Source organism: Rhipicephalus microplus, chromosome 3 (assembly GCF_043290135.1).
Source record: "Rhipicephalus microplus isolate Deutch F79 chromosome 3, USDA_Rmic, whole genome shotgun sequence".
NCBI lineage: Eukaryota > Metazoa > Arthropoda > Arachnida > Ixodida > Ixodidae > Rhipicephalus > Rhipicephalus microplus.
In genome coordinates this window covers 226,837,690-226,848,174 of record NC_134702.1, presented here as the reverse complement: position 1 = coordinate 226,848,174, position 10,485 = coordinate 226,837,690, and the positions used below count along the sequence as shown (strand labels likewise).

The window sequence follows — 10,485 nt, the reverse complement described above, 5'->3', positions numbered from 1 at the left end:
GAAGAACTTCGGTTGCCGCAAGGTTATAAATATGAAAGTAGATGCGCTTTCACATAACAACTGTTTATTGTGCCGACGTTTCGACGGGAACCCCGTCTTTTTCAAGGCATAAGCCTTATGCCTTGAAAAATACGGGCTTCCCGTCGAAACGTCGGCACAATAAACAGTTGTTATGTGAAAGTGCATCTACTTTCATATATATATATATATATATATATATATATATATATATATATATATATATATATATATATATATATATATATATATATATATATATATATATATATATATATATATATATATATATATATATATATATATATATAGTGGGAGTAGTATTTCAATGAGCCAGTTAGTCTTCGTGTGAAGGTATGGGATATGGCACAACGGGAGCGTTGTCAACAAGGATAAATATATTAATTTCCGAACAGTTTCAGGAGGGGTCCTCCCTTCATCAGGGGATGAGTTATACTCATCCCCTGATGAAGGAAGGACCCCTCCCGAAACTGTTAAGAAGTTTGTATATATATATATATATATATATATATATATATATATATATATATATATATATATATATATATATATATATATATATATATATATATATACAAGCGCCTGCTCGAGATGTCAGCACAAATAAATTGTTGATGTCGTAGCCTTTTTGTTCACAAAATTTGAAAAACTATACCTGCAAATATCATGTTCAGCTATATTAATTTTTCATGTTCAGCTACATCATGTTCAGCTATATTATATTTTTCACCATGCATTGCATCCAGTGCCTCCCAGGTGGCAATGGACACTACTCCGGCGCCTTTGGCACCGACGCAGCGGTGCCACTCTGCGGACCGCAATAAAAAAAACAGAAAATCACGGGTCCTCCCAAAGACCCTTGTGCAATAACTTATAGTAATCTCACACAAAGAGCACCTCTATCTTTGCTAATCATCATTATCATCATCATCAGCCTAACTACGTCCACTGCAGGACAAAGGCCTCTCCCATGTTCCGCCAGTTAACCCGGTCCTGTGCTTGCTGCTGCCAATTTATACCCGCAAACTCCTTAATCTCATCTGCCCACCTAACCTTCTGTCTCCCCTAACCCACTTCCCTTCTCTGGGAATCCAGTTAGTTACCCTTAATGACCAGCGGTTATCCTGTCTACGCACTACATGCCCGGCCCATGTCCATTTCCTCTTCTTTATTTCAACTATGATATCCTTAACCCCCGTTCGTCCCCTAATCCACTCTGCTCTCTTCTTGTCTCTTAAGGTTACACCTACCATTTTTCTTTCCATTGCTCGCTGCGTCGTCCTCAATTTAAGCTGAACCCTCTTTGTAAGTCTCCAGGTTTCTGCTCCGTAGCTAAGTACTGGCAAGATACAGCTGTTATATACCTTCCTCTTGAGGGATAGTGGCAATCTACCTGTCATAATTTGAGACTGCTTGCCGAATGTGCTCCACCCCATTCTTATTGTTCTAGTTACTTCGATCTCGTGGTTCGGCTCTGCGGTTATTACCTGCCCTAAGTAGACATAGTCTTTTACAACTTCAAGTGCACTATTACCTATCTCGAAGTGCTGCTCCTTTCCGAGGTTGTTGTACATTACTTTCGTTTTCTGCAGATTAATTTTAAGACCCACCTTTCTGCTCTTTCTTGCTAATATGTCGACACAAATAATGTTTTGGAACATCACTGGCCCCATTTTCAACCTAGACGACTTAAATAAGCTGTTATGCTCCTATCAGCCCAAGGTGTTCTGTGTCCAGGAGACACATTAGAACTCAAAACACACGAATTTTTTCCGGCATTATGTCATATATAGGAAGGATCGTGAAGGAACTCTTGCTTCATCGGGAGGTGTGGCAATCATTGTCGACAATTTTGTGCCTTGTCATCATGTAGTTCTCCAAACGCCTCTTCAAGTAATTGCAACCCGTGCTATTTTATTTAATAGGTCGGTTACCATCTGCTGCGTTTACATATTGCCTAACTACCCACTCACTAAAGCTCAAATACACAACTTGATTAATCAGCTTCCTGAGCCCTACGTTATTATTGGGGATTTCAACGCACATAACTTACTCTGGGGAGACTTGCGCTGCAATGCAAGAAGTCGCCTTGTGGAGAACGTTCTCACAACCTCTGATCTATGCATATTCAACAAAAAGAAACCATCTTACAATCTATCTCACAATTCATGCTCACTTATTGACCTAACGATTGGTTCAGCAGTTCTTCCCTATATTAAATGTAATGTTGTAAAAACCTATTTGCGAGCGACCACCTTCCCATAAGGCTGCAGTTAACAGAGCAAGGTGATTTCCTGCCCGTATCCTGAAATGAAAACTAGACTCTATCGGCTGGGAGTTCTTCAAACATTCCAGATATATGTGACAAGATTTTATAATGATTTTAACATCAATGCTGCCGTTGGTTGGTTAACGTCCCTGCCTTTCCTTTCCCTCCTGTTCCTTGGCCTTACAGCTATTATTTTAGACGTAGCCGAAAAATTGATTCCACAATCAAATGGGCACTCTAGCAGACGACGAGTTCCCTGGTGGAACAACGACTGCAAACAAGCGGGAAGAAAGCAAAATAAGGCATGGGGTACCCTTCGGAAATATCCAACTGCGGAAAATCTGGTACAGTGTAAACTGATCAAATCACACGAAAGCGCACAAGGAAGCAGACCAGACGGACAAGCTGGGAGAAGTTCTTCTGCATAAACTTGCACACTCAAAAATCTAGAATATGTAATAAGCTAAGGAAGTTAAAGGGGCAAGAAGCCAAACCACTGCCACCTGTGAATGATTAGAGAAACACCTTGAAAGATAAGACAGATGCCCTGGGAGAGCACTTCGATTGTGTATCCAGCTCTATGAACTATTCAGTCATCCCAAAAATACAAAGAATAATTCAAAGCGCTGGATCATAAATGGAATCAGAACGTACCTTAAAATTATCCTAGTTGCATTGCGGAGTTAAGGGCTACCATCTCTTAGAGTCAGAGCTCTGCTTGGGTACCTGACAGAATTGTATATGACATGATTAAGCACCTACACCCTGACACACAAATGACACTGCTTGCAATTTACAACATTTGGGCTGATGGACACATTCCAGGCACAAGGAAAGAAACCATAGTAGTTCCCATAATAAAGCAGGGCAAGGATCCCTCTTTGGTAACGAGCTACCTCCCCATTGTACTAACGAGCTGCCTCAGCAAGGTGTTTGAAAAAATGATAAACCACTACCTATTGTATCATCTTGACTCAAACAACCTTCTAGACTCGTATCAGTGTGGCTTTAGGGAGGGCAGGTCGACAACTGATCACCTTGTGCGTATAGAGACCTACATTCGTAATGCATTTGTCCGTAAACAATACTTTCTCTCAGTTTTTCTTGACATTGAAAAAGCGTACTACACGACGTGGTACTATGGAACTCTTCGTGATTTGTCTACGATGGGTGTTGGCTGGAACATGCTTAAAAGTATTGAGAGTTACTTATCAAACCGTACATTCCATGTCAGGATCGGTAACACGCTTTAAAGATCGTTGATTCAAGAAACTGGGGTACCACGAGATGGTGTATTTAGCTGTATTCTTTTGATTGCAAAAATTACTTGTTTCCGATACTCGATTCCAAAAGACATGTTCTACTCCGAGTATGTCGATGATGTGCAAGTAGGATTCAGGTCCTGTAACCTAACTATCTGTGAGCGACACGTACAAGTTAGCCTTATAAAATATCTAAATGGGCTGATGAGAATGGCTTTGAACTTAATGCGCAGAAAAGCTGTATTGTCCTTTTTACTAGAAAAACAGGCTTGATCTCAGATCCAGCTATTGAAATTTATATACAACACTTAGCGCTGTATACAGAAGAAAGGTTTCTAGGTGTTACATTTGACTCAAAGCTTCCTTTTGTTCCCCACATAAAATTCCTTTAGGCTACATGCCTCCTAACAATGAATATCCTGAAGATCTAGCCACACACCTCATGGGGTAGTGACAAAAATGCCTGTTAAATCTTTACAGAAGCCTTGTTCAATCACGGTTAGACTACGGTGCTGTAGTTTATCAACCGGCTACACCCAGCGCCTTGAAGATGTTGGATCCTATTCATAATTTAGGCATACGTCTCGCCACAGGCGCTTACAGAACAAGCCCAACCCGAACCATATATGCCAAGTCAAATGAGTGGTCACTTGGCCTACAACGTTCATACTCTGCTTTTAATTATTTCCTGAATATACATTCTAAAAAACACTACCCTTGCTATCACACAATCAATAATATCTCATCAGTACTACTTTTTTACAACAAACCCACAATAAGAAAGCCATTTGCACTTTGAGTTTGGAGGCTGTGTGAAGATATGTCTGTTTCACTTTTTGAGTACCGCCTAATGGCTCCATCTGAATCGTTCCCGTCATGGTTGTTGAACATTGTGGATGGCGACACGTCATTTACGGAAGTGACTAAGCATGCTCCAGACGCCCATATCCACACGCGTTTCCTTGAGCTGCAGTTGAAATACTCCTGCCCTCAATATTACACAGATGCATTCAAGCCTCAGACCCGCGTGTCTTTTGCAGCCGCTGGTTCATCCTTTTCTGAATCAGATGTTCTATATCACAATACAAGTATCTTTACAACAGAGAAATATGATTTACGTTCTGCGGTAAAACACATCAAACAACTTAAACATGCTAAGGCAGTTAAATACACCGACTCACTCAGCGTAGTTCAAGCCTTAATGTCATGCTGGAAAGTCAAAAAACCAGTAGTCGTGGACTTGTATTCAATACTGTGCCCTGTCTACACCTCTGGCCAACATATAACAGTGTGCTGGGTGCCTGGGCACAGAGGTATCGAAGGAAATGTACTGGTGGGCCTGATCGCATATTCACTCCACGAAAACGCAAATAAAACATCTATTGCTGTCCTTGCAGAATATCTAAAGCCATACCTGCGAAAAAAAGTACCAACTTGCTGGCAACATCCTTAAACAAACTCCACATAGTTAAGGCACAGTTAGGACATTGGGCATCACTAACCAAGTCAAGGCGAAGTGATGTCCAATTCCGTCTTCTCATGATAGGACACATGGTACCCACAGCTTTTTATTGACTGGAGAGGAGCATCCCCTGTGTGGTAGATGTGGCGAAAGGCTTCAAGTTCAGCATGTCTTGTTGGAATGTCATGAAGCAGAAATTTAAATGATGAAACACTTTCCTTTAGCATATAAACAATGCATACCTCTTCACTTGTCTCTCTGCCTTGGCAAATAACCACTATTTAGCGTGAAATTCATTTTCGATTTCTCGAGCGATGTCCACATACTCAATATTATCTGCCCCAGTAATCGTAACACTGCCTCCCACGAAAGGCAGTAGTTGCGACTTTTATTTTTAATTGCAAATGTCTCCTAGACCTTGTACTCAAGGCCTTTGTGAGGCTGATGAGCTACTTCGTGTATCATCAATGACGTGTTAAGACACTATTTTTTTTAATTTGACATATCCTGCTCATAGCATTCACCCCACTACAGCAGCCACCATAGTTTTAAATTTACGTTATTTTAAAGCATTTTTAGTTTTGATTTTAAGGCTTCTCTACAGCCACTGCACGAACCATAAAGCCATACAACAACATAACCACAGTTTTGGTGCTCTTTGGCCAAACCATTGCCCTTGCGTCACTAAACGTCATACATCACAATTTCTTGAAGCATTGAAAGCATTTCGGATTCCTTCAGCTGCCCTAGGGGTTGTTTCCTCCCTCTCATCTTCTCGGAACGTTTCACAGAAGGCGTACAAAGTTGAGATCAACAACACGCAAGCTTGAGGGGCCGCGGTTTGTCCCGCTTTGAAGATCCCGCGACAATATGGCTGGCCGCTTTGAGCGAACGATCTCCACGGTCGGTGCCTCTTCCAGCCTCAACCAGTCATACAAACATTTGTGTAGTACTAGCCATGGCAGCATCACGTTCAGGAGATGGCTCTTTCGGAGCTTGGTCCGCAAGCTTCTATTGCTCGCGGCTTCTCCGGCGGTGGCGGCGGCCGGTATGTGCACCAGTGCTTGTCCTCCCGAATGGCAGGCGCGTGGCAGGTTTCTCTCCAGCAGTTCCAATCGCATGGAGAGAGCGTGTTTTCAGAGGGAGTGTGGCGTGCTCCTTCCTCCACCCCGCGGAGCTGCTTCCTATGATCGAAAAGACTGCCGCCCTGTCAGCGAAGCTTGCATGGGGCAAGGAAAAAATGGAAAAAATAACTTCGCACTCTTTTGGGAATGTCCGGCCAAGGTGTACGAGAGGCAAAGTCAATACTTGGGCATATGTACTCTCAAATGAACTTTTTTTTGCTGTTGATTTGCGCCACTTATATTAGAGTACTTATAATTGCGATGCATATGCAAAGATCCACATGTCTTGAAAACTTACCGTACTTCAAAGTTTGGAGGCTCTATAGTGTGGAGGACACTGGCGAAGAAAAAAATGACAGCCCGATCAACAAGTGAAGTCAAAAGAGTGCCGCATTCTACGCTCACGGTTGCACTCAATTAAAAGGGTTGCTTTTTCTTTCCTTTCATGAAACTTTCTCGCTTTTCTTTGTAATGCCATTTCAAGAATCCTACCATCGAGCGGCAGCAGCAGGATACATGGAGGAGGGTGGAGGTGGTCGCCATGCATCTAGACTATGTCTAGACTTAACTTCGCTGATTCTGCGACAGCCACGGGCAGAGTACAGGCACGTTTTGCTCACTTACGGTCGCCCATTCACATGGTGAATTTTACGGGGTTCAGTGGATACGTTGCAAATTGTAAGAACGAACATCGAAATGTTTTGCTTGTTCAACTAGTACGCAACACGCATTCAAAGTTCATGTACCTGGTATGAAGCACTGCGGCATTGCATATCAGTGCCGATTTGCCCTTTTTCTTTCTTTAGTAGCTTACATTGGCGAATACTTAGTTTTCATTAAAAAGAAGCCGTTATGCTACATGTGAGACTCTTTCACTTTGATGCACTAGAGAATAGTAAATGAAGACGAAACTGATATTGCCATTTTGCTAACCACAAAACAAACAAAATTCATATGCCAGAAAAGGAGACGATGACAACTCAGGTACTTTCACTGTGAAAGGCGTGGGGAGTGAATGTAGGTTGGCTAATTGAAGCCTTATACAATATTCCGGCGAAACCACATGTACCCTATTCCAATAACATCACCAGGGCACACAGTTATCTTGAGCGTAACCGCGCTTAGGCTGACCATCTCATAAATATCTGTTCGCGATATAATAGTAAATTGTGAATCAGAATAGAAGAGCAATACAATTTAACGACAATAATTGGTCGAGTTTTCCCCAATAGAAGTCTCCAAAGGAATAGAGCTAGCAATACCGAAATGCTTCTATAGTTCGAAAATTGAGGTATTTATCACGGCGACAAAATGGACTGCAATGAAAACAATAATTACTGCCACAGACGAATGGATACCTCTTTACAATTAGATATCAGAAAGATGCAGCAGTTGTCATGTTTTTCTTAACGAATTGGCCCAAAATAAATGCAGTAACAGAAAACAATACTTTCCTTCAGTTCACTCAGAAGATACTAGCGGGAATTTTCATTCGTGGATGAAAAAGAAAAAAAAAAACATGCGAACACCAGAATTCCGTGCACTATGCTACATGTCATGGTCTCAGCCGCCGCCGGAGCCTTCGCTCGATGCGCCCTCTCGTGGTAGGCGGGCGTGCGAGGCAGTAGTCGTTGGTTTTGCTGGGAAGCGTGGTGAATAGGACGGCAGGAGAGCAACACGTCACGTGCCCGCCATTTCGGAGGCCACGACCCGTGTTGTCATTGTGCACACTTCTCCGGTTGCCGCTTCGCTCGTTTCACGGTGATTCCAACAATTCTCACTGGATGGCGCGCCACCACCCAAAGGCTTTCATTTCTTTTATCGTTCCGGTCAAGACACCGCAAGGTACCAACCTGATAGAAACGGGACAACCGCAAACATCATCATCATCATCATCATCATCATCGGCTACAATCAGAACGCGAGTGAAATTCAAACCTTCAACACGTAGTGATAGTACTTAATAAGCTAGGCGGCGTGAGCTACCACTCTTTCTAAAGGGCACAGCCGGATACATCCATCCATCATCGGTTTTCGGTGGCCCGCGCGCTCGTCACGGCGACACGTGGCGAGTTTCTACGATGAGTTTAACGCACAGGTACCGACATCCTCCCAAGCCCCTCACCTGCCTGCTCTCAACCCTGTTGAAGAACGCCTGTTGTCTCCACGTCTGCCATTTATGAGCATTAGGCATTTGACTTGCAGCAATGGCCAATACGGCATAAAAGAGGTAGGTGACTAACGTGCCATTCGATGTGGCCAACACTCTGCAGTGCCCGTCGTGGAACTAGCCCACCGACGCGGCATTCGATGTAGACATCACGCACCTGCTCGTTAACAAGCCTTCTTGCCGACATGGTCTCACCAAGAAATGCACCGTGCGCCGCCGAGCAAGCTCCTCTATCATCATTCATACACGTGCCACACGGGCACAAAAAATGACATTCGGTGGCGTAGGCATTCAGTTCCCGAATGACATTTTTTTCGGCGGTACTGCTACATGTCCAAAGTGAATGACATTTGACTTGATGATGTCGATCACAGCACCTTGCAAGTGAGCATTGAGTGAATAGCAATAAAAAAATGAAGAAGCATTTACAAGCTTCATACACATCAGATAATCATTAAATGTAAAAATAAGTGTATTACGCTGTCCTAAGTTTTAGTTTCTTGCTTTGTTTTACAACGTTGCAGCCGGCCGTAGCAACCTAAGCCAACACTAGTCAGATCCACAGCGCAAATAGAAAATGGCGCCTGTCGCATCGCACCTGTCGCATCTCTTCGAAGAAGATGTTCGCAGAGTTCGTTTTTTCACGGCAGCACTTGTGTGTTTCCGTGCAAAGCATCGTGCTCAAGAGCGAATAATTTTGGATCAGAGACGAGTTATTATGCGCCAGCTTCAGGACATTGAACTTCAATTAATATCAAACCATTTCAACCTGATCGCTGCAGCGTCTTTGCTGAGCCCAACGCCTCGATCTCGGTGGTGTTTCCGTCGTAGTCAGCACTGGTTTGAAGAAACGCTACCAAATATTGGGGAAGCATACTTCAAAGGGTGCTTTCGCGTCTCGGCTGCCACGTTTCGTTACATTGTGGAGTCGTGTCGTACCGACATGCAGCGGGTGGACACAACGATGAGAGAGGCAATATCAGTAGTAAAAAGAGTAGCCGTCTCACTCTACCGCTTGTGCTCTGCTGCCGAAGACCGCACCATCGCCGAATTGTTCGCGGTTGGCCGCTCTACTGTGAACTTGCTCTACAAAGAGTTCTGTACGACCGTACTGAAAAACCTGGAGGACGACTGGGTGAAGATGCCTTCGCCAACCGACATGGAGGAGCATATGAGGGAATTTTTTGCAGTCACAGGATTCCCACAAGGTGTTGGGGCGCTCGACGGCTGCCACTTTCCAGTGTCACCGCCAAAGAAATATGCTTCGGACTACTACGATTGCAAAGGCTGGTAAGTTGGGAAGGCCTGTTCATCGTTCATTAAATTGTCTTTACGTTTAGTGCATTCGTTTATTAACAGTCGATGCTACGTGTTTCAAATGAAATATGTTGGCGTGTGACTGGAAAGTTTTCTGGATACTTAGCAGTACTGACTGCAATATTGCTGTTATATTTGCACGTATAGCATGATCTTGCTGGCTCTAGTGGACCACCGGTACCGCTTCAGGTACACAAACGTCGGCTCCCCAGGGCGGTGCCACGACTCGTTTGTGTACGGAAGATCCGCACTCTGCAAAGCTATTGAAAGCGGATCTTTCAAACGCCCAACAGCAACAATCGAAGGAGTTTGTGTGACTCCAATAGTGCTGTGTGACCAGGCATTTTCTCTATCGCCAAACCTGCAGAAACCATATGCGAATGCACAGCCTGACACACAAAAAATGGCGTACAACTATAATCTGTCAAAGAACAGAAGGATTGTAGAAAATGCATTTGGCTGTTTGAAAGCCAGGTTTCGTTTCATTATGAAACGCATGGGGTGCAAGCTCGCCACCACTGCCCTGGTTATTAAGGCATGTTGTGTTCTTCATAACATCTGTGAAGGTTTTCAGGAACACGTAGAACCACATTGGGAACAAGAAGTAGCATTGTGAAATGCTGCTTACGAGCAGCCAACTTGTACATCGGACGCGTCTAGCAAAAACGGTGAAGACGTAAGGAAAGCGTTGGCGAAATACTTCTTTGCTAGAAGTCAGCAGTGAGTCACAGTCTCAGGTAGCTGAGGTAATCTGGTGTCTGCAGCAGTGAAACTGTTTTTGAAGAATATATGCACCATTTACGGCCTTCATACACTGCGTCAAAGCTGTAGTATGTTTGTGT

At 43.5% G+C, this 10,485-nt stretch overlaps 1 protein-coding gene across 1 annotated transcript; it reads left to right on the top strand.

The window, feature by feature from the left end:
• The first annotated feature begins 9,269 nt into the window (after positions 1–9,269).
• LOC119169805 (uncharacterized) lies at positions 9,270–9,620 on the top strand. The gene has a single exon (XM_037420819.2). It carries the CDS (start codon positions 9,270–9,272, stop codon positions 9,618–9,620), a length of 351 nt encoding a protein of 116 aa, XP_037276716.2.
• Positions 9,621–10,485: the final 865 nt, after the last annotated feature.